The following is a 25,507-nucleotide window of genomic DNA, read 5'->3' as shown; positions in this document are numbered from 1 at the left end:
ATATATATATATATATATATATGAATCACTGTGCTGTACATCTGAAACTAAAATGATACTGTAAATCAACTATACTTCAATTAAAAAAAAAAAAAAAAGAAGTCTCCCCTAGACATCTAGATCCTCTCCTTGGAGGCAACCACTGACACAATTTCTCACATATACTTCAAGATGCATTCACTGACACTTTATTTCTAAAGAAGCTGTTGGGTGGAAATGTTCTGCCTGTACTCTAGCGCTCTGATAACTCTTATCTTTGGGAGACAGCTTGTCATAGGCCACTGTTATTCTCATGGAAAAGATTAATTGTTGGTGGGGTATTCAAGAGAGAAGAAACACCATACTTAGATTTAATCATAGTTTCCAGTAATTTTATCTCAACATAAAGGTAAAAAGTAGAAACATAAGCCAGTGATTTAAAAAATAGACTCTTGAGATAGTTTAGATTATAGATGAAATACTGATCAGGTTAAGCACAGAAATACATTGTTCTTGTCTACATACTATTTGAAGACTGTGCCTCCTTGTTAATAATTCCTTATCAGCCAGACACATATTTGTCAAAATGTGCTCTCCAGACAACTTACACCAGAATCATCAGGCTGCCTGTTAACAATGCATATTTGTAGTCCCAACTCAAGACCTACTGAGACAAACACTCTGGAGGCCGGGTCCTGGAATCAGCATTTTAAATAAAGTCCCCAGGTGATCTGTATACACAGGTAAAAGTCTGAGAGCAACTGGGTACTACATAAGCCCTATAAAAACAGAAACCCTGGTTTCCTTATTCATTTTAGGCATACCACCTAGGATAATGCCTGACAAAGTACGTATCCCATTATATATGTTGGCAGTTTATTGAATGTACACTGGGCCTAACTGCAGAGTATCCTGATATGCTGTCAACACTTAACGGATTTTGAAACTGCATACTTCATCCATGATAGAAATTTGAATTTGGAAATCAACAGCTTTTAGAGATCATTAAGTTGTATGACTCAGTTTCATGGCAAAGCACTTGGAAAGATGTCAGGGAATTTAATTAGCAATACTTTATTATATATCTGAATTTCAGATAGATGGTACAGTGTACCAAGGACCAAGTGATCCAAAGAAAGGGTTCCAAATTCTACATATTTTCTATTTTGTGATTTGTTAAACACAGTGACATCTGTCCTAACTAGTACCAGAAAAGAAGCAAAAAAGAGCATCTCAGCAACCAAAACATAAGTCAGAAGGCCAAGTATAACAGCTCTGGGCACTTGACTCATAGGCGAGCCCATTAGACCTTCACTCAGAGTCTATTCAGTCCTCTTTTACACACATTATTCATTCTAATAGAATTTTAAAACTGGTTCCCTAGCTCACAGGAAATTAAAAACACCAAATCAGAACAAAGAGAGGGGCTGCAACTGACAGTAACACAATCAACATTACAAAATGATAGTTGCTAAGAGGGGAGTGAAGAACTACATAAAATAATCAAAAGAACTCACAAAGTACAATACTCCGTGGCCATCTTATGAAAGGGTAAATAACCCACTCTTCTTTTTTTTTTTTTTTGTGGTACTTGGGCCTCTCACTGTCGTGGCCTCTCCCGTTGCGAAGCACAGGCTCCGGACACGCAGGCTCAGCGGCCATGGCTCACGGGCCCAGCCGCTCCGCGGCATGTGGGATCTTCCCGGACCGGGGCACGAACCCGTGTCCCCTGCATCGGCAGGCAGACTCTCAACCACTGTGCCACCAGGGAAGCCCAACCCACTCTTCTTGATGTATCTGGAGGCAGCTACCACATCATTCAAAAATAGGCATTCACGAGAAAAAACAAGTTAAAGAGAAGGCTAAATTATGTTCCCAATAAACTTTGTGAGGTATGGATACAAGTATAATGTGTAATATATTTTAGGAAGATTTTCATTCATGAAGCTAATTTAAAAAATGTTAAAGTTACAAACTTTCAAAAACAGTTTAGTAACAGCTATTTGGAAAACTATTAGAAACAACTCATCTCTCTAGAGTTCCAGGAATAAAAAAGATACTAATGTACCAGACCAACAGAGGAAATTTTCAAAACAAAATGTCCTTGAAGGGCTTCCCTGGTGGCACAGCGGTTAAGAATCCACCTGTCAAGGCAGGGGACACGGGTTTGAGCTCTGGTCCAGGAAAATTCCACATGCCACAGAGCAACGAAGCCCGTGCGCCACAACTACTGAGCCCACATGCCATAACTACTGAGCCCGCATGCCACAACTACTGAAGCCCGCGCACCACAATGAAGAGTAGCCCAGTTCGCCGCAACTAGAGAAAGCCCGTGCGCAGCAACTGAGACCCAGTGCAGCCAAAAATAAATTTAAAAAATAGTCCTTGAGGGGACTTCCCTGGTGGTGCAGTGGTTGAGAATCTGCCTGCCAATGCAGGGGACACGGGTTCGAGCCCTGGTCTGGGAAGATCCCACATGCCACAGAGCAACTAAGCCCATGTGCCACAACTACTGAGCCTGCGCTCTAGAGCCTGCAAGCCACAACTACTGAGCCCACGTGCCACAACTACTGAAGCTTGTGTGCCTAGAGCCCATGCTCCACAACAAGAGAAGCCACTGCAATGAGAAGCCCGCGCGCCGCAACAAAGAGTAGTCCCCAGCTCACTGCAACTAGAGAAAGCCCGCGCGCAGCAATGAAGGCCCAACACAGCCAAAATAAATAAATTAATAAATTTAAAATAAAAATATATAATGAGATATCTTAAAAAAATAGTCCTTGAAAAAAATAATTTGTTATCTCTTGGTTGACATGGTCAGCAACAGTTATTCCTATTTTCCGTATTTGAAGGACTGTACAGCATATATCCTGTCATTTAGTCACCACTTAGAATCCACGTGGGGGTTATCTCTGGAAAAGTCAGGGTTCTGTATTCTATGAATTATTTTCATCTTGAAGCATGATATTTTATGAAAAAGAAATATTTTACATTTATATTACAAAAAATAGTGCTACTGAAATGCACTAAAGATAACACAAATAGAAGTATAAACTCCTAGTGAGCTGCAATAAAATGCCATATGGCATTCACTGTAATTATGTAAAAAGCACTGAAAATTCTGTGAACAATAGCACTTGGCCGCCACCACACCCGCCCCCTCCAAAACTGGTGTGTGTACCAGACAGTACTGGTAAACAACAGATTTGTAAATTAACTTTAAATATTTCACATTCATGTTAGCTTCATAAAGTGTATGTGTGTTTCTTCTATACAGCAGCATCGTTCTGGACTATGCAGTAAGGCTTTTTAAAAGCTAGAAGATAGAGTGTAGTTCATAAAGTAGATTTAGTATTTTTCTTTTGAAACTACACAGAATGTTGCATATAAAAGCACAAGCTTTCTAAAGTGAGCAACTCAAGGACAAGTAAAGTGTCTGGTACATAATAGATGCTCAATGTTTACTGAATAAATGATTTTACATAAACTTGTGAAGCTTGAGCTGTGAAACCTTTGGTATTATGATGTAAAATACTGATTCTGAGGGGGAAAACTCTACTCATTCTATATTATTAACTTCAATTTCAACACATAATAGCAACTTTAATTCCCTGTCCAAGCTACAGTACATATAGTATGTGTCATACCAAAGACACGCCATTTTAAAGAAAAAATGATTTCTTTGAGATTTTAAAATTAACTTTGGAATATCTGTAAATTAAATATAAATGAATTCAATTTTATGAGAATTCAACAAATAAAAAAGTATTAGGACTGAACAAAGGAAAAAACCCTGTCGATCTTACGATAAATTTCCAAAATATAAGAGGGTAAAAATATTATGAAAAACATTCATTCATGTAACAAATAATTATTGAACATTATCCTGTGGCAGGCACTATGCTAGGTGACAGGGATACCGTCAATAAGTCATAACTAATAATTAATAAAGGTAGTGCCACACAGTACTAAGTGCTAAGAATACAATAAAACTGGGTAATGGTGTAGCAAGTATCGGGCAGGAGGCTATACTATTTCATAGGAGTGGTCAGGAAAGGCCTATCTCAGGACGTAACATATGACCTGAGAACTGCATGATGGAAAGCAGGCTGACCCTTTAAGATCTGGTGAAACACTTGTGCTTAGGCTGAAAGAGCCCTCAAATGGGAATGTTCTTGTTCCGAGGGACGAGAAAGTGGCCATTTTGGCTGCTGCCTAGGGAATGAGAGAGGAGTGTGGTAGAAGAGGTTGAAGAAGCTTCAGGATCACATCACGTACAGTCTGGAAGGCCAGAGCATGGAGGATTCCTGTATATTCTAAGCAGGCAAATGGTATGATCTGATCTACTCTGATGACTCTGACTGCTATGTGAAGAATGGTCTATAGGGGGAAGCAGGGAGCCACTAGTTAGGAGGCATCTGCTATAGCAGAGGGAAGGCCAGCTTTACTAGCAAGTGCCCCATGCAGTCACACTGCGCCTGCACTCAGAAGGGCCTTGCGCTTGATTTAATGCAATGCTGGCACCATTTTGAAATTCTTAATAATTTACGAACAAGGGGCTCTATATTTCCATTTTGCAACAGGCCCTGCAAATTAGGTAGTCAGTCCTAAACATAGCTGAAGAAGGCAGCTCAGAACAGTGTAGCAGCAGGGTGTGTAGTGTTGGTACAGCTGACAGACCCTGAAAATGGACTGCATGTGTCTTGTCAAGAAAAGAGGACTCGGGCTTCCCTGGTGGTGGAGTGGTTGAGAGTCCGCCTGCCGATGCAGGGGACACGGGTTCGTGCCCCAGTCCGGGAGGATCCCACATGCCACGGAGCACCTGGGCCCATGAGCCATGGCCGCTGAGCCTGCGCGTCCGGAGCCCGTGCTCCGCAACGGGAGAGGCCACAACAGTGAGAGGCCCGAGTATCGCAAAAAAAAAAAAAAAACAAAGGAAAGAGGACTCAAGGATAACTCCCAGGTTTTTTATCCGAGTAACTGAGTGGAAACGGTGAAGAGTGGGGGAAGAACTGCATTAGGGGTGGGAGGGTGGGTAAAAACCAAAAATTCAATTTCTGGCATGTGAAGTTAAGATGCCTGTGTGATATCCAAGTGGTGTTATCAGGGGGAATGTTGTACGTGTATGAGTATGAAGGTCAGGAGAGAGGTCTGGGCTGGAGATACAAATTCTGGAGTTACTGTGTGTGTATGGTGAAAGGGGATGGGATCACTCAGCGAGACAATGTAGGGGGGGAAGAGATCAAGACAGAAGCAGGAGCTACAAAGACTATTAAGGCAAGAGGAAAACTAAAGAGGACCACAGTAACAAAGGGAGGAGAGTGTGCCGAGGACAGAGCTATGAAGGAGACCCGGGACCTCCCTCAGAGGGAAACATGCTCTATCAGTTGATTCACTGGCTCGCCTGCCTGTTCAGTCTAACACTGAAATTCCCTACAATCAGCCCTCTGTCTAATCTGCCAGGCTGATCTACTATGTTTCCTAGAACACTCCCACTGATTTATCTCAAATTATGCTGTGCTGTTCCACCCAGAATCCCTCCCTCCCCCTCTTCATCTAGTCAAACACTATGACTCCTTTCTCTGACTTTACCAAGTCAATATTTTCTGAAACCTGATATTTACTGCTTGTGCCAACCTCTCTTTCATGCCCCTGAATAACTGTGGTAGACAAACACTGCCAACAAACATTAGACGTAGAGCATAAGTCAGAAGTGAATTGCTTTAAGGCCTTGGTTTTAATCATGTTGGGCTACAACCTAGCTATTCTGGCTGATACGAACCCCTTAGTTATCAGCTAATGTGTTACAAAGATCTACAGGAAATTCTGTATCCGAGTAAGCCAGGAGGAAACCCATCCTGGTAGATCCTGAGATCTGTGTAATATAATACTCGTGATTCTTCTTGTAAAAGGTGATGTGACCCAAATGGTTCAGTCCTTTCTAATAATAAAAATTGTGCTTTCTGGAATATTTGTGCTTTGTAATACAAGTCACATCGTTAGTACAAAGAACACAGTTTTTGGAAAATAATTTTTTCTCAAAAAAATATGATTATAAAAAATTATAATCATATAATACTCTAAATTATTATTTAGGACCCAGCTACGATCCATTCACAAAAACAAATAAGCTCTGGTTGCTTTATGTTAGTTACACTGCTTAGTATACATTAGATGCTCAATAAATATCTGTTGAGCAAATGAGTAATAAATGACACTCTGAAGCTATGAAGCATGGGGAAGTGACAGAAGTAGATAAATTAACTTGGCATGCGACAGCCTGAAAAGGCATGACTCATTGTCATCAAAGTCCTAGGCAGCCTGTGAGACAAAACCTAAGTCTCATGCCTTCCTTTCTTCATCCGACAAATATTCACTGTGCACCTACTAGGCGCCAGGCACTCTTCCAGTCATTAGAGATACACCAGTGAACAAAGCAGACAGGAAGTCGTGCCCTCATGGAACTGCATTTTAGTGGGAATACCGTTCATTGGCATATTTTGTTTTGTATAAGCTTACTACTAAGCCCACATCTTTCTCCCCTGTTTTCCCACATGTCTACTGTTTTTCAGTTTGAAAAGTTTCTGCCTGAACATTATGATTATTGTTAATTCCATATTTTCAGTTTTCCTCAAATACATAACATGTTACACAAAAAGGGTTTCAGACATTCTGAGGCCTTCAAAGTCACATACAGATCAGTATGCAGTATATGACAAGTGTAATACTAGGGTATATTAAAGAGAACTAGATCTTCAAAATGGTACAACTACCAGTTCATCAAAAGTACCTCAAAGTATTACAAATTTCACGTCAACTTCACAAAAGTAAAACAATAAACTTCACAGACATAAAATCACTTAATACTCTACCTCTCTTCTACAGATACACGGAGCTTTGAAATTCAAGCCAGTTATGCTAACAAAGCTCATTTTTAAGTTGTAGAATCTGAAATTTGATTTAAAAAATCTAAACTGAAACAATGAAGCCATTATATATTTTATATAATAAATCCATAAATGTTATCCTATTGTATAGTGAAACAGAACTATGGTCCTAACGATATTAGTTTAAGTTGTGGGGCATCAGGGCAATGATCATCCAGTGCAAGAGACGAGAGAAAGAGAACAAGCTCCCTTCCCTTTGCCTATGGATAAGCCGGGCAACGTTTTGAAACTACAAAAGCCAGAAGAGGCAGCCTGCCACCTAACACATTGGAATCAATCAGATCTCAGTTCAAATTCCAGCTTTGCCATTTACAAACTGTGAGCTTGGGCAAATCACAACTTCTCTATGACTCTATGATCATTTGTGAAAATGGAAATAAGACTAAAAAAAACCAGTAACTAAAATAAACATCTAATTAATATAAATATGAGTTTTTAAGAGTGTGTGACCCCTAAAATCAGTTCCCCAAAACAGTCTTTTAAAATCTGTAAACAATATCTTCTCTTTCTCTACTTATAAATTGAAAGATTCTTTTAAAAAAAATCCAAGTTTTCTTTACAAATACATCCCACGGCAATTGCATTAGAGTCTCAAGAAAAAGAGATAGTATATAAGATGTTTATGAGTCAGGTTTTCTTGTACTTTGATTGACTAACTACTAAGAATATTTAAAGCCTGATCATCCCAAAGTTAAATTAGTTCGTCCTAGCAGTAAGTTAAAGGCTTGATTATCATTATTCCTACTGATTCAACATACTAAATGGGACCCTTGTTCCCTAATAAAGGAAGATGTGGTATCTTTCCTTAGTTTTCAAGTGCTTCAGGGAATCACAGACCAAGAGATGAAAACCCAGTGCCTGCAAGGACCGGGCAAGCAACTTAAATTTTAAGCCAACCGGTAAGAAAACAGGACCTGAAGGCCTGCAGCAAACCAGAGAGTAGAGCTCCTTCCCAGGTTTCTCTGTTTAGCGTGTACAGTGATGCCACATGAAGGGGCACATTCGCATCAGAGAGAGCAAAGATTTGTGTAATTCTTATGACAATTTTCTGGCAGATGGTAGTAATGTCTTATTTAACAAAATATGTAAATTACTATGATTTTCTGACAGATACAAATAAAAACACTTGAGGAAGGATCACCTTTAAAAATGTGTACAATACATCCTACAGACTAGTGGTGGTCCTGATCCTGCCTAAGGACATTTGGCCACTTCTGTGGGTCACATTCAGCAGCAAGTTTTAAATTCTCAGAACAGATCTCCAACAAATGCAGCTAGGCCAGATCTACCCACTCGGGCCAGGAAGCACAGATGGTTATCCTGGGGATAAGTCCCCCTGACAAACAAAAAGGCATATTTAATCTGTGTTTAGGGCCAACCTATAAATGCTATAATTTCAATGACTTTTCTTCCTTTCTCGTGAAAAAAATGTGTCCACTCAAATACCTTGAACAGGTAACCTGATGGTTATTATCTCACATTTAGTAAGAAAAGGTTTAAAATCAAATACCCAGTTTGACTTAGGCCCATTCATTCTTAAAATATATTCAGAATTGATAGAATAAAAAAGATTAGAGCAGGATAAAAAGTAAATAGGCATGGACATATATACACTAACAAACGTAAGGTAGATAGCTAGTGGGAAGCAGCCGCATAGCACAGGGATATCAGCTCGGTGCTTTGTGACCGCCTGGAGGGGTGGGATAGGGAGGGTGGGAGGGAGGGAGACGCAAGCGGGAAGAGATATGGGAACATATGTATATGTATAACTGATTCACTTTGTTATAAAGCAGAAACTAACACACCATTGTAAAGCAATTATACCCCAATAAAGATGTTAAAAAAAAAAAAGTAAATAGATGCGTAAAGACAGCATTACTAAGAGGAAAAGAAATGAAAAAAGGAGATGCTGCAATAATAAAGATAAACTTTCCATACTTCACAGTTTTGCCTAAGGTTTAGCCCTGTTGATTTTCAATTGTGAGTGAACAAAGAGAAATTGTGAATTGAGGTATTTTTATCCTGCAAAGCTGTGAGGCTTTGTACAAACACCACCACATGCCAATACTGTTTCTCAGGACCTGTAATTTGAATCTTAAATACAGCTAAATGCATTTTTAAAAGAGTATTAATCCTGGAGAGATTCATTAATTAAGGTACACTGTAAATTCTTAACTTTAAACTACTGATTTTTGGTCAATTACTCCACTAGCACTTATTGAACATAAAGTTGTTGGATTAATAAACATGAATGAGATTACAGACCCTGACCTCAAGGAGCTATCTAGTAGAGATATAAACAAAAGTAATAAAAGTAGAATGAAAAGCAAAATGTGATTAGTGGTTTATTAGAAAAAGTATAAGCAGGAGCTTGGTGGAATGGTACTTATCTTGGGTGGAGAGAAACAGTTGTGCAGGTTGACATTTGAGCTGAATCTTAAAGGACGAACAGGAGTCTGGAAAGCAGGAAAGCAAGGAAAGAGCACAGCAGACAGTGGGACACGAAAGCACATGGGGAAGACTGATAATGACTGGGTTTGCTCTAGTGCGTGCTTGAGCTGCAATGGCAGCAGAGTAGAAGGGGTCAGAAGCCCCAGGAACACCAAGACAGCGTGCAGAAGAGGTGGGGAATTCCAAAGACGAGCTGTGTTTAGGGTGAGACAACGGTACCCAGATACTGAAAAAATCCCTCTCCTCCTGCAATCTTAAGGTAAAAATATCTGAGGACTTGAAAGAAGGATTACATAGAACCTTTGTTTGTTATTTAATTATGCCAATGGTTTAATTTTTTAATATATCAATATATTCCTAATAACTTTTTATAATCATTTGGAAAATCCTTATTTCATCAGAATAGTAAATCTTTAGGAGCAGCCTACAGCTCAAGGGCTGTGGGGACAGCTGCTAGGGCTCTTCAGAGGGAAAAGGGACATCTTTACTGTCAATCTCCCTAAGAAGTCTTTCTTACACCAGGAATGCCCTGGCAATCCAGTGGTTAGGGCTCAGTGCTCTCACTGCCGAGGGCATGGGTTCGATCCCTGGTCAGGAAACTGAAATCCCACAAGCCTCACGGTGTAGGGGGAAAAAAAAAATCCATTATTGGGACTTACCTGGTGGCGCAGTGGTTAAGAAACCACCTGCCAATGCAGGGAACACGGGTTCGAGCCCTGGTCCGGGAACATCCCACATGCCGCAGAGCATCTAAGCCCGTATGCAACAACTACTGAGCCTGCGCTCTAGAGCCCGTGCACCACAACTACTGAGCCTGCGCTCTAGAGCCCGCAGGCCACAACTACTGGGCCCGCGTGCCACAACTACTGGGCCCACGTGCCACAACTACTGAAGCCTGCGTGCCTAGAGCCCGTGCTCCGCAACAAGAGAAGCAACCATAATGAGAAGGCTGCGCACCACAACAAAGAGTAGCCCCCGCTCGTCCGAACTAGAGAAAGCCCACGTGCAGCAACAAATACCCAATGCAGCCAAAAACAGAAGGCTTCCCTGCACCAAACAGCATTCCCCATGAAGATCTGTCTTTTAAAAACTTCTTGATAAAACACCATGACTACCTTTTCACGGTCGTTTTATCCCACTGGTAGTTTTGCATGTTTACTGCAGCTATCTATTTATAATACATTTAAAAATTATTGTACTTCAATGAAGACATCCAGCTTCTTTCACATAATGCTTCATTTTTAAATGGTAGTTAAAAAGGAGCAGTTCAAGGTGAAAGGATGTGAGAACAAGGGCACACTTACGGCAAAGAAGGTTAGCTGCCTTCTTGGGTTAGCTCTTTAGGACTTCCTGTTCTCTGGCCTTTAAAAAAGTCTTTGATGAAGAAGATTTACAGCCCCGCATTTTAAAAGTCACACATTTGGGTACCTCAGGAGAGTCATCAGCTAAAGTATCACTGCAGGAGGGGACGATAAGACTGTTTCCAAAGGTAACTTGGAAAAATTTCAGGATCAGTAACCTTTACAATTTCCATAAAGATTCTGAACATCCAGTAGAAGATTTATAAACTAAAAATCCATGGGTTTCTGATCTATATATGGTGGTGGGCACATTAAGGAGTTCTTGAGGGCAAGAACAGGGTAGATGAAAAGACTGTGAAGAGCGGGTTAACTCAGTTCCTTGGGTCTGAATCTCGATAATATCTAGGAACTTCTAAACCACTACTTTAGGGTTTTTGTTTTGAAAAGAGGATTATTATCATGAACTCTATAAAAATATTCTTCAGATTCTTTTTCTTAGCTCTAGTTCTCTTTCTGCTCTATTTCCAATTTAAACTTGATTTAACTAATTTATCTACTTCAGGGCAGGAATTCAAAAAGAATCCTTGTGTGCAAGTCTCTTTTATCAGGAGAACTAAGAGAAACTGGGTTGGGTTGGGAATATCTCCAGAGGGTTTTAGGACAGGAGTACTTCCTCAGGCAACTGTCATAAACATAATGGGTAATATTTATTGAGTATCTACTCTGTGTCAGACACATCATGTATTATATAGTATTATTTAATCATTATCATAACACAGATAAATGCCACTACCACACTTTACAGATGAGGAAACAAAGGCACTGAAAGGCCATGTACTTTGCCCAAGACCATAGAGCCAGTAAATGGGGAATCCAGTCTTTGAAACCAGGCAGTGAGACTCCAGAGCCCAACCTCTTCACCATCTTACCCTATTATTAAGGCATCTTCACAGAGTTGCTTTCTTTTTTTTTTAGAGTTGCTTTCTAATAAAAGTTCTGACCCTCTTTCAAGAGAGAAGACGGTCATTCCTCAAGAGAAGCAATGAAGGGTGCGAATGTCCCTGATGAATGTTTCTTACCCCTAAGATGCTTTTCTGGTAAAAAGAGTTTTGCTGTTGATCTTAGGATTATCTCCCTGGCACCCACCCTGTCCCCCTCTACTGAGCAGCAGCCACATGTGTTGTTTGATGGGACTGACCCTCCCTCCTGTACATTTCCACAGGTGGGCCCTAAGCATTAGTGCACACTTCCCACCTTCATTAACACATTTATTGGTTTCCGAAGTAAATTCAGAACCCATGTTGGCCCACAGAAGGAAGTGAAGGGTTCTGTTTAATGGCTGGTTGAAGACAAGGTCACTTAACTCCCGAGGCCCCGTATAAAGAATGAGGTAGATAACCCTGGGAGCTGCAAGTAGCCCTCTTGCTACCGGGAGAAAAGCCCGTCTGAAAACAGGCAAGCTGGAGACAGACAGACCCCAGAAAATTCAAAACAGCTCGAACACTAAGGACGCTGAGAACTCCTAGGTACGGCCACGGCTAAAGCCCACAATACCACTGGATTCAATTTACGGGAGTCAACAAATTCCTTTTATTTTTAAGCCAGTTTGCACTGGGTTTTCTGATACTTACAAATGAAAGCATCTAATTAATACAAGTACATTAACCATTAACCTCAACATTCACCAAAAACTCTGTTCAATAAAATCTGTTTCAAATAAGATCACCAGAAAGCTAAAATCCAATACTGTATTTCCCTGGTCATAAAATTATCTTTATTGAACCCTGAGTTACTTCTATAACCTCACCTTTTATTTAGGATTAACAGAAAACTGATTTTCTGTAAAGCTAAGTTTAGTTTATTATTCATTTTGCTGTTTAATAAACTTTATCTACAAATTTACATTAAGATTATACAAATATACATTTAAACGTTCACATCGCACTGTCATATGCCCAGATTTGGGTGGCTACTGGGACTCACACAACAGTTTATGTTCAGCCATAGCAGTTTCTATTCTAGATTTTCTGATATATGTTTCCTAATCACCAGAACTTTCATTATTTGACTCTTTAAGTTCTCATTTTAAAGTTAGCATTTTAATATATCCAGGCTATTCACAATAAGGGTGATCTTACATCGCAGTTTATGTGGGACAGTTTACACTGCTGTCTCAGTGTGGCTCTCAGGTTAGGCCTACTTTCATTCTTAAAAGTATCCTGTTTTAAACGATAAATTATATAATTACCCTATTTACAACTCATTTTGTACTTTTTTAAATATAAAGGGACATAACTATAAGATAATCATCCTAATATATAAGAAATATCATTTATAAAATAATTATTCTTTATGTAATTTATATATGAAGAAAAATAAAAATTACAAGGACTAAATATATTCAAAAACTACTTTAAATATGGTGAAAAGAAAACGCTTCAGTGCTGTTATTGCATTAAGCAAAAATTTTATTTGCAGAAACTTCTCTGGGCATGAATTACATCACCCACAAATTACGTAAAGAGCTACTGAGTGAGAGGGTCCTTTCCACTTCCCTTACAATAAGACATTCTAAGACATCTTTTACCATGATATGAAGCATCAGGAATCTAGGCAGGTACAGCAAGGTAACTTCTCCCCAGGAGAGAATATGAATCACAACTTGCTTCCTCTGTCTGGTGTCTTAGAATAGAAAAAAAACCTGCTTTTTCTTTTCTCCACCCATCTACAGCCAATGTTCTGTTCCCAAAGGGAAAAGCTTTTCTTATTAGGTTTTTGAAGAAAACCCACAAACACTGAAAGAACTAAAAATAAAAATTTTTGAGACAAATATTTTTAGATGACTTAGTGACAAAAACATGCAGAAGTTAGAAAGCCATATATTTTCCTAGGATTTCCTACACGAAAACACGTTAGGATGATTGTCTTATATTTATGTCCCTTTACATTTAAAAATGTACAATATGAATTATAAATAGGTTGATTACATAATTTATCATTTGACTATTAAGGAAAAACTCAAGATGATTAGTAAAGTTACACTTAATGAAACAATACAAATTAAATTTTAATTACATAATACATCAGATATGAGCTATTTTAAATATATTCACATTTAGCAATTCAAAATAAATTTCCTCCTAATAAAATATCATTCAAATCCATCCAAATTTATGTCCGATAAAGAGAAAGTACTAGAAGCATTGGAAATTTTTTTTTTCCCATTTGATTTTTAGATTTTCTTGCGTGGCTAAATGGATTTTTGTAAAACTTTATATACGTGATGGGTTTGGACAAAAGAAAATTATAGCACAGGATTCATTTCTTTCTTGGCTTAAATTTCACTGATTCAAAGGTTTACATATTTCTTGGGTTTACTGCAATACTAATTTCCACCTTCATTTAAATGAATGACAGACTCTTACAAACTAACAGAATCTTACTTACATTTGATGAATATGGGAGTTATAATTCTCATAACATTTGGCTAATTTGTCAGCTAAATTTTAATAACAGAGAGCTCTAATAAGAATCTACTACTAAAATTAAATTCCCACCAAAGCAACACATCGTTCTTAGAGAGTATTATATAAAATACACTTTGTATATACCCATTTACATTATTAAAAGTATAGTTCAGCTGCTATTTGCTAAAATATAATATAGTAAAATCTCACTGATTTCAGGAAAAAACCTCACTCAATTAAGTCAAGGAAAGAAAGGTCTTTGATACAAAGGCTTTCTTTTCTAGTCCTCTGTAAATGGAAGACTATTCAATTCTTATTTTATACTTTGAAAACCTTTTTCGTTGTTGACGAAATGTTTCTATATTTGTTTTACAATCACTTTCTTCTCAAAGCAAGATGTGTGTGTGTATGTATGTGCACACACATGCACATGTAAATGAACTGAAAAATCAAGTCCAGGTTTCAAGTGTAGCTCTGAGTAAAAAAAATAAAATAAAATAAAATCAAAGAAGCTGAGTGCTGCTGATTTCCATGTTTCCGTACCTAGTTTTGCCATTCATTTCTATTTCAATCAATTTCAACCCAATAGATACTTCTGGATATTTATACATTTGTAATGTGCTATGCCAAGTGCTGAGATACAAAAAGGAAAGGAGGAAGGAAAAATGGAAAAGAAAGGAAGAAAAATAAAACTCATAGTTCCTGCTCTTATGAAGTTTATAATCTTGTAGAAGATGCAACTATGTACACCTAAGTAGTAGAAAACATAGACATTTATATATACCATTAAAGAAGAACAGTATGTGGGAACATAGGAAAGGGGCAGGGGAGGCAGATCCTGACTGGAGTGGGGAGTGGAAGATATGAGAAGGTTTCTGTGAGTAAACGACACTTGGGTTGGTTTTCAAGGCCCTTGGCAGAAGGCAGTTAAGGCCTTCCAGATAAAGGATGCAACATATCACACAGCCGTAAAGATGTACAAATGCCTAGTACATCTGGGAAAACAACTTGTAGTGTGATATAACTATTGGACACCTATGTAAAGGAGAAGAGCTGAAAATGAAGCCAGGAAGTGAGACAAGAGCCAGATTATCAAAAAAACCCTGAATGTCATTAAAGAGTAGGCAGTCAGAAGAAGTCCCTGATGGAAGATCTAAATAGACATTTCTCCAAAGGGAACATACAGATGACCAAAAAGCACATGAAAAGATGCTCAACATCACTAATTATTAGAGAAATGCAAATCAAAACTACAATGAGGTATCACCTCACACTGGTCAGAATGGCCATCATCAAAAAGTCTACAACCAATAAACGCTAGGGAGGGTATGGAGAAAAGGGAACCCCCCTACACTGTTGGTGGGAATGTAAACTGGCACAGCCACTATGGAGAACAGTATGGTGGTTCCTTAAAAAACTAAAAATAGAGCTACCATATGATGCAGCAATCCCACTCCTGGGCATGTATCAGGAGAAAACCATAATCTGAAAAGATACATGTACGCCAATGTTCATTGCAGCTCCATTTACAATAGCCAGGACATGGGAGCAACCTAAATGTCCATCAGTGGATGAATGGATAAAGAAGATGTGGTACATATATACAACAGAATATTACTCAGCCATAAAAAAGAACAAAATAATGCCATTTACAGGGACATGGATGGACCCAGAGATTGTCATACTGAGTGAAGTAAGTCAGAGAAAGACAAATATCATATGATATCGCTTATATGTGGAATCTAAAAAAATGGTACAAATGAGCTTATTTACAAAACAGAAGTAGAGTCACAGATGTAGAAAACAAACTTACGGTTACCAAAGGGGAAGAGGGAAGGGAGGGATAAATTGGGAGACTGGGATTGACATATGCACACTACTATATATAAAATAGAATACTAATAAGGACCTACTATATATATATAGCACAGAGAACTCTACTCAATACTCTGTAATGACCTATATGGGAAAAGAATCTAAAAAAGGGTAGATACATGTATATGTATAACTGATTCACTTTGCTGTATAGCAGAAACTAATACACCACTGTAAATCAACAAAAAAAATTAATTAAAAAAAAAAGAAGGCGGCCCTGAAAAACTTTGAGCCTGTGTATCAAATATCTAGGTACAGGATATCTGAAATATTGAATCGCCAATTCTGTTCTCAAATACTTCCACTTTGAGATCACCCACCCACATCTGAAAATCTGTCTTTCCACTTTACATCAATAGCACCACAACATTTCTATTCCTCCCCCACTACACTGTCAATAAATATTTTTAAATAATCCTCTGTGTGTGTTTTCTTGAGGTTCAAAGACAGAAAGCTCTCTAGAGCAAGAACAGTTATCTAGTGATTTTTCTAAAACTGAATCTTACCTTAGTGATCACAGCAGACATTGGAAAATGTTGAATAATGATAAACAAAACACATGAGATACAACTTATGACTTAGATTACTTTCCTATTTTGAGAATTTACCCATTGTTACGCTTCTTGAAGTTTAAGTACTTCCTGCTTCTTTAAGATTTTACGTAAATTGTCAACCAGGATTTAAATTAAACTGTAAGGACTTCTTTATCCCTCTGACCTCGTCAGTGCATTGCACAGGATGGTATGGAGCCAGTCTGAGACTCACAGCAGGACGTGTATCTAGGCCACAACACAAGAGCCACCACCATCAGTCTGGTCCTAGAGAAATTCCCTGTCCCACAACTATGGAAGTTTTAATTAAATTATTTATCTATCTATCTATTTATTTATTTATGGCTGCATTGGGTCTTCGTTGCTGCGCGCGGGCTTTCTCTAGTTGCGAGGAGCGTGGGCTACTTTTCGTTGCGGTGCGTGGGTTTCCCATTGTGGTGGCTTCTCTTTTGAGGAGCATGGGCTCTAGGCACACGAGCTTCAGTAGCTGTGGCACGCAGGCTTCAGTAGTTGTAGTTCACGGGCTCTAGAGTTCAGGCTCAGTAGTTGTGGTACTCGGGTTTAGTTGCTCTGCAGCATGTGGGATCTTCCCGGACCAGGGCTCGAACCCAGGTACCCTGCATTGGCAGGCGGATTCTTAACCACTGCGCCACCAGGGAAGCCCAACCACGGAAGTTTGAGATGAGTTTATCAAGTCGCACAAACTCTACCTCCAAATATCCTCAGAACCTAGTTTCTCATCTCCCTTCTGCCTAACCACCTTGTTTAGTCATTCTGACATTTTGTACCTGGGCTATTACGTCAGCCTCTAATTTATCTCCCTGGTTTCAATCTCTGTACTATGGCCAGAATGACTCTTCTAACACACAAATCCCTTCACTTTCCATCAGCTTAAAATCCTTCAGTGCCTCCCTAATAGTAACAGCACACAAAGTCCAAATTTCTTACCACAGCATGTAAGACCTTTTAACAAGTAATTTAACAAGCATATGAGACTAACATTTCAACCTTTGTCCTGCCATTCATTCACTCAACAAATATTTCCTAGGACTTCCCTGGTGGCGCAGTGGTTAAGAATCCGCCTGCCAATGCAGGGGACACGGGTTCAAGCCCTGGTCCGGGAAGATCCCACATGCTGCGGAGCAACTAAGCCTGTGCGCCACAACTACTGAGCCTGAGCTCTAGAGCCCGTGAGCCACGACTACTGAGCCCACATGTCATAACTACTGAAGCCTGCACGCCTAGAGCCTGTGCTCCGCAACAAGAGAAGCCACTGCAATGAGTAGCCCCCGCTCACCGCAACTAGAGAAAGCCTGCATGCAGCATTGAAGACCCAACGCAGCCATTAATTAAATAAAAACAAAACCAAAAAAAAAGCACACAAATATTTCCTGACTACCTGCTACATGTCATGAACTATTCTAGACACTTGGGGGTATGCGTGCATCAGTGAACAAAGTAGGTGCACATACAGACAAAACAAAACAAAAAACAAACTATGGGAGCTTAAACTGCACTAGGGCAAAGCTGGTAATAAATAGAGTAAATAAATTACATTAGGTGATATGTGCTATTGAAAAAATACAAGCATAGAAGGAAATAAGGTGGTCAGGGTACACCTTATTGAAAAAGTAGAATTTGAGAAGAGAATTGAAAGAGGCGAGGTGAGCCATGCAGCTGTCTGGAGAAAGTGTGTTCCAGGTAGGAAAGAACATCCAGTGCAAAGACCCTCATATGGAACTGTGCCTGTGCTCGTGGACTGTTATGAGATCAGTGTGGATGGAGCAGAGTGAGTGAGGGGGAGGGAAGCAGGAGGTTCGAATGGGGAGAAGGGGAAGAGAACGGTAGGGAGATCATGTAGGTCCCTGTATACAATTATAAGGACTTGGATTTTATTCTGAGTAATACAGGAAACACTGGAAGTGACATGTAAGCAGAGGAACGGCACAACTTGACAGGTTTTAAAAGAACTGCTCTGGCTACTGTGCTGACAACAGACTCCAGTGGGGCAAGGGTAGAAGCAGGAACTCTGCTAGGAGGCTACCGCCGTGATCCAGGTGAGAAACAACGGCAGATCATGTGGGTGGTGAGAAATGGTCAGACTGCAGATGTATAATATTTTGAAGGTACAGTCAGTAAGATTTTTCTGACACCCTGGATGTGGGGTGTGAGAGAGGAGTCAAGAATGCAGCCAAGGTTTATGGGTTGAGAAAAATGGGAGGACAGAGTTGGCATGAGCTCAGATGAGAACGAATGCTGGTGGAGCAGGTTTGAGGGGCAAGACTTGGAGTTCAGGTTTTGACATATTTGAAATGTCTACTGGACATCCAACCAGGCTTTTGGATATTTAAGTTCAGAGTTCAAAAAAGGGCTGGAGCTTCTGCTTGTTCTGCCCCAAATAAACCCTGCGTTCCAGGCTTGCAGAACTACACACAGGTCCCTGATGCCTTCCCCGGGTCTCTGTACCTACATGTCTCTCTGTGTAGAAAGTGTTCTTACTCATGTCTTTTTCCACTGGGTCAAAAAAAATCTCAGCCTTATGTCATATAGCATCTAACTCATCACATAATTATCATCTCCTGAATCACCCTGTTTCCTCGAGTCACTGAAGTAACTGAAATATATAATGGCTGGTCTTTTAGCATACTCCAAAAGGCTAAACAATTGTAATGTCTTTTTTGGTAAGGAAAAAACAGCCATTTCATAAACACAGCAGGTGACTTGCCTGATCTCATCATCAGAAATTTTTAGAAACTTTTAAAGAAAATTAAGACCACAGAAAAATATCTTGGCAAGCAGCAGAGTAATCAGATTTTCCATTTTCCAATTTCAGTAGTTATCTGAAGAAAAATTCTCAAAAAGATTTGTATTATATAATAAACTTTATAGGCCCAAAACAAAGAGAAGCATCTGCCTGTGTTCCAAAGTTATTTACTGTCATAAAAAGTTTTCATTTTGATTGTCATCCTTTTACTTGCCCTGGGGAGGCATTGAAATTAGAGGGATTATTGGACAAAGCCAGTCTCTCTGTTTCATTCCCAGGAGACAGACTTCCAATCTAATTGAGAAAAGGGGAAAAAATTTTTAAATGTGAAACTGAGAGCTGATCCAGCTCAGCCAGTCTGGATATCCATAAGGGCTGCTGCTGTCACTTGAAAGTGTCCTCCCAACTACCAGTTCTGAGCAGCTACAATCTTCTAAAATGTAAGTTCCATGAGGGTAGAGATTTTTATTTGTTTTGTTCACTACTATTTCACGTAGTAAGTGCTGGGTAAATGAAAAAATGTGTAATTCTAAACTACATGGGGTTAAAATACATTCAATATAAACTATAAAGTAAGTACAATAAATACATTTCTTCCGGGTTTAAAAAACTGTTGACTCTTTGAAAGTCACAAAGTTTGAAGTATCAAGAATTCACGATCATAATCTTTAAATATTAATTACAAAAGGTTAACCACGTACTAAAGTGGGGAGGAAGGACCCCTAAGCAAAATCTCTAACAAAGTAATAAGTTTCTAAAAAGTTCTTTGAAGATTAAGAGAAAAGGATGGTATTCTAGCAACTAACTATACTTGCTTTTTAATGTACAGTATTTTAGATACATATTCATCATGGGAAAATTATAGCCCTTGAAAATAAAATAGTACAAAGATCTTATTACATGTCTTTGGAGAATCAAGATTTATAAGGACAACTAGAAAAAGACATTTAAAAAATTTGATTCCAGGTTATATTAACACAGTAGCTTAATATACCCCAAATTAACAGCCCAGGTTCTGAAAGTTCTTTTGCCAAAGAAACTCTTGAGTTTTTAAAAAACTGAGGTATAACTGACATATAACATTATATTAGTTTCAGGTGTACAAGAAAACAATTCAATAACTGTATACTTTGGGAAATGATCACCCCAATAAGTCTAGTTAACTTCCACCAGCATAGGTAATAGTTAAAAAATTTTTTTTGTCTTGGGATAAGAAATTTCCGGATGTATTCCCTCAGTAAACTTTCAAATGTGCAATAAAGTATTATTAACTACAGTAACCATGTTGCACGTGACATCCTCATGACATTTATTTTATAACTGGAAGTTTGTTCTTACTTGGTTTTAAAACCAAACAACCTTTGAAGAAAACACTTTCAACAATAACCATAGTTTTCATGCAGTCTATAGACAATCTAATATATGTATTTCAATCCCCAAAAAGAAATAGCAGGTATTATTTTAAAGTTAAAAAACACCAACCTCTTTAATCTCATGTAGTTTTCACTGGCAGCAGGTCGGCATTCAGCTCTTTGTACCACTATTCCTTCCAGTGAAAGCTTATCTTGAATGGAAAGACAAAAATTAACAAACGTATTGAGAAATAACATTTATCACGTTCAAGACTGTATTTTGACATACTAACCAAGGTAACAATGATTACAATCAAATATAGTTAATAATAAAAATCAAGGAAGAAAAGGAATATTTTTAAGTTTACAGTAATATCATTGGTCAGAATAGAGAAAAACCTTATTCTTGGCTAGTAAAAAACTGGGCTTCTGTCAGGTTTATTTATTGGGCTGCCCCTTGCCAATAACAGCTTTTATACACTTAGCTCTTCCTAAAGAGAGTGGCTTAAAAGGGCATAAAAATCAAGTAAAAATTTGAAGGGTGTGGCAGCTATATCATCTTTGGGAGAGAAGTAAGTTCTGAAAACACAGCTAGCCTAAAGCACTAAATCAAAAATTCATACACACACGTATATGCATGCATGGGCACGCACACGTATATGTGCAAAAAAGAAAATTCTAGAATACACGGTGACTAGTACAGCTAGCTTAGAAAATACTGTGGAACTAGGCAGGTCCTTGGTTGGGTTATACTGTGTACCAGTTCTGCCTGCCAGTTGCTCTGACTTCTATTTTCCAGCAAAATGATTAATATGATGTGTCTAAACTAGACCTTTAACTGCTATGAATATCTGTCCAAACAGAAGGGCAATTTATCCCAACATTAGTAAGAATTCTTATGGTGACCCTGACACAGAATTCAAGAGAAAACAAAAGTTAGCACCTACTGCATACCTACTAGGCACCAAGTCACTTTAAGACCTCATCTTATTTGATAATGCATGTATGACTGACCCACGATGGTATCTGCTTTACTGCAGTCTGGAAATGTATGACTATGGTTAGGAACAGTTAGGTTCAGTCGTATTTCCAGGAGAGTTCACCCAGGTTTCTGGAAGAGATTCAGGAACTCCTCTGGCTCATCAGCAATGCATTTATGATCCATCTTTTCAGGGCGAATGACCTCATGCATTCCACAAACATTAACTAAATGCCTACGATGTGAAGGGAACCATCTAGGCATTGCAGAATCAAAGATGACTGAAATACAGTATTGTCTTCAAGAAGCATACAGTTCACTGGAGGAACAGATAAGTTGACCAAAACACAGAATGCAGATAGAACCATGCCCACATGATTTATGTTAGAAAATTTTTCTTATGGTGACCTTTCTCGATTTTGCCTCCAAAATCTAGGAACTCCTTATTATAGCCCCTAAGTACTAATACACACAGTAACTCAATAATTCAATGTAACATATGCAACAAACCTCAATTAGAGGCTGACAGATGACTGCAAAGAGCAATGATGAGAAGCACGTCTACCTTACACCAAAATATGCCAGGAAGGAAATAATAATAAGGCTGCAATTATTTTATATTAAATTTAAGTTTAAATATCTAAAAGTAATTTCCTCTTATTAATGAATTTAATAAGATTAAAATTTGAATTTTCTAAAAGCAAAACCAAGTATTATATTTGAGCATGCCTCTCCACTGAAGCTGACAGTTGTATCTAGAAAAACTCTTGCCATAACAATAACAAGATTTGGGAAAGATTCCAATCTATAATGTCTTAAACGCATGAGAAAAGTTCACTTTTTTTTTTTTTTTTTCCGGTACGCGGGCCTCTCACTGCTGTGGCCTCTCCCGTTGCGGAGCACAGGCTCCGGACGCGCAGGCTCAGCGGCCATGGCTCACGGGCCCAGCCGCTCCGCGGCATGTGGGATCTTCCCAGACCGGGGCACGAACCTGTGTCCCCTGCATTGGCAGGCGGACTCTCAACCACTGTGCCACCAGGGAAGCCCCAAAAGTTCACTTTTTAAACATAAATTAATCCTTTTTGAAATACAAAATAGATCTGGAATACTGTCTCTGAAAATAATTTAGTTACCAGGTGTTTACTAATGCTGAATACTAGAAAGCTACCTTTCAACACCACCTGTGAATGTTCCCCACTTATTCATCTGTACCTACTCCTGGTGGACAGGATGAGTTTAATTTCTAGTTAAAGGTTTCTGCTGTCAACGTTCCACACATAATACCTGAAAGGGTTAAAAGCATCCAAAGCACCTGCCCATTTCAACTTGGCCACCACTCATCACTCTTCTTCAATCAAGCTCACTCACACAAAGCAGTAAAATTCACCTCCCCAAACCATGATTTTCTGTCCATCACATCCCCTTTTCAAATCTAAAATAGCCTTCAAATGCTTCTCAAATGAAAGGAAAAGTCTTCATCAGCAGCAATGAAAACTTCTACCAATTGGCTGCTCTTAAATAACCCCACATCTCTGTTAACTCTTTGCCATTCCCGTTCTCTTCCTAAGTAAGTTTTTTAAAAACCAATTTACTTATAATACAGCCCCCTAAGCAAGATTTAAAGGTGTCACACACTTTTTAAAGCCTCACAGGAACATGTTTTCATATTCTTTCCACGAAACCATGCTTCTCTTCTTCTCCAAAACATTGCTTAAGATTTCAGGGGAAAGCTATTAAATATCCCATTTTAAGGCATTTGAAAGCACCCACTTGCACACCACTGCTGTTAATTACAGATCATATTCATTAAAACAGGAATCGTGACTTAAGACTACTTCATTGGCCCAGTTTGAAAGACTGTAAATACTTGAAAAATAATCTTTTTATTGCTCATATATTTATCAAATATTTACTAAGTGCCTTTATGTAAAAGATAATACAAAAACACATCAGGAATAACAAAGATAAATGAAACTTGGCTCTTGCCCTCAAGCAGTAGAGGCTAGTGCAGCCGTTCACAAACGTGTGGCATATATGCCTGAAAAGTAGGGAGGAACCCGAAGAACCTTTTATGTGGGTTTACTACTGATATTGATCACACTAGCAACTAAAACTGAAAAATGTTTAGAAAATCAGAGTGAAAAAGGCAAAAAAAGGCTTGGTATTATTATAAAAATAGCTTTGATTTCACAGGCCCCTTAAAGGGTCTCCAGGACCCCTCTACCCAGTGGTTTCCAGATCACATTTTGGGAGCTTCTGGTCTAGTAGGATGATGAGATAGGCATACAAATCACTTTAACACACGAGAAGCACTTGTGATAGACCTCCACTTAACCCACTTCTAGATTACCAAGGCTGTCAGTTCCCATCTTAACTATGGCGACAGATGCCCACAGCTCACTATACACTAGTGGGTAGTAGGTTAATCTCTACTACTCCCACACACTTCTGCTCAAACTATGCAGAACTTGTTTATACTAGTTTTACTCTGTTAGTAATTATGCAATTTGATTATATATTACATAATCCCATTAATTAAGAGTATGGGGGGGCTTCCCTGGTGGCGCAGTGGTTGAGAGTCCACCTGCCGATGCAGGGGACACAGGTTCGTGCCCCGGTCTGGGGAGATTCCACATGCCGCGGAGCGGCTGGGCCTGTGAGCCATGGCCACTGAGCCTGCGCATCTGGAGCCTGTGCTCCGCAACAGGAGAGGCCGCAGCGGTGAGAGGCCCGCATACCGCAAAAAAAAAAAAAAAGAGTATGGGGGAGGGAGATGTTTCTACAAAAACTAGGTTTAATGCTTTGTAAGATGTGATATAAAGATAAGTTGCTAAAAATCTGTCAAATTAGGTACTGGAGAGACAACTAGAGATTAGAAGAGAAACATAAAAGTCTAGAAGGATTCTGCATTCATACTGTTTCGCAGTGTCTAAGTTTTTGCTCCTTTTTAAAGAAACCAAAACTGAAAATCGAAACTAAATTATGGGTTTACTTTTCACAGGAAAGAGAAATCAGATGCTTGTCAGCACCCTATACTGAAAGCAAAGGCCTTGTCCTGCATGTACACTGGTGACTAAATGTACATTTGTGGGTCTTAAAATGTTTCAGGCAGTAGGAATATATACTATTATCATTTTTATGATTCCCTACCTTTTAGTTTAACTACTGGAAGGACTGCCAGTCCTTCCATAAAGGCTGTGGGATCTACTGTACTACGCAGAATTTGCCATGGCTTATGAGGGTTATAATCTACTGACAGAGACACAGAGTACTGGGATTAAAACACACAGACACGAAGAGAATATGTCTAGCTGGGGATTACGAAGAGCTGTGATGGAGAAAGCAATGTTTGTGCTGGACCTGGAAAAATGGGTAGGATTTAGACTGGGAGGTGAAGCAGAAGGGCACCGAAGGTGGTGGGAACAGCATGAGCAATGGCTTTTGTCTCTTCTCTGTTTCTCTGTCTGTCTCTCTCAGAATTTTAAACTAAGGGACCCATACCAGAGTCACTCCACCTCAGAAATCTCTAGAAGGACATGGTCACGACAGCACTCTGAAGAGAAGCCACATAGGCTCATCCTACTGAAAGCCCAGCCATGGCTTGGTTCCTATCTTTCCCTAGGCTTGGCCATTCATTCAACTCTTCTTTAGATTCTGGGAACTATTGCAGGATCTTTTTCTAAATTTTCTCACCTCCCTCGCTTTTGGGGCTAGATTGGTTTGCTTATTGGTTTCTGCTACTTGTAACCCAAAGAATCCTCATGACTATGAATATACACCTTTGGTGATGGTATTTTATTGGTCTATATCCTGCCACCTAGTTTCAGAAAACAATTGAGAGAAA

At 39.1% G+C, this 25,507-nt stretch overlaps 1 protein-coding gene across 1 annotated transcript in view; it reads right to left on the bottom strand.

The window, feature by feature from the left end:
- GTF2F2 (general transcription factor IIF subunit 2) overlaps positions 1–25,507 on the bottom strand; it is a 150,433-nt gene that overhangs the window by 48,700 nt on the left and 76,226 nt on the right. The window contains exon 5 of the mRNA XM_027116225.1: positions 20,815–20,896. Within this exon, the coding sequence (XP_026972026.1) occupies positions 20,815–20,896 (82 nt within the window). The remainder of the gene's footprint in view (positions 1–20,814; positions 20,897–25,507) is intronic.

The sequence above is a fragment of the Aethalodelphis obliquidens genome, unplaced genomic scaffold, assembly GCF_003676395.1.
Source record: "Aethalodelphis obliquidens isolate GAN/ISIS:26980383/991018 unplaced genomic scaffold, ASM367639v1 scaffold16, whole genome shotgun sequence".
NCBI lineage: Eukaryota > Metazoa > Chordata > Mammalia > Artiodactyla > Delphinidae > Aethalodelphis > Aethalodelphis obliquidens.
Note: the sequence above shows the minus strand (reverse complement) of the source record. Positions and strands in the feature narration are given on the sequence as shown.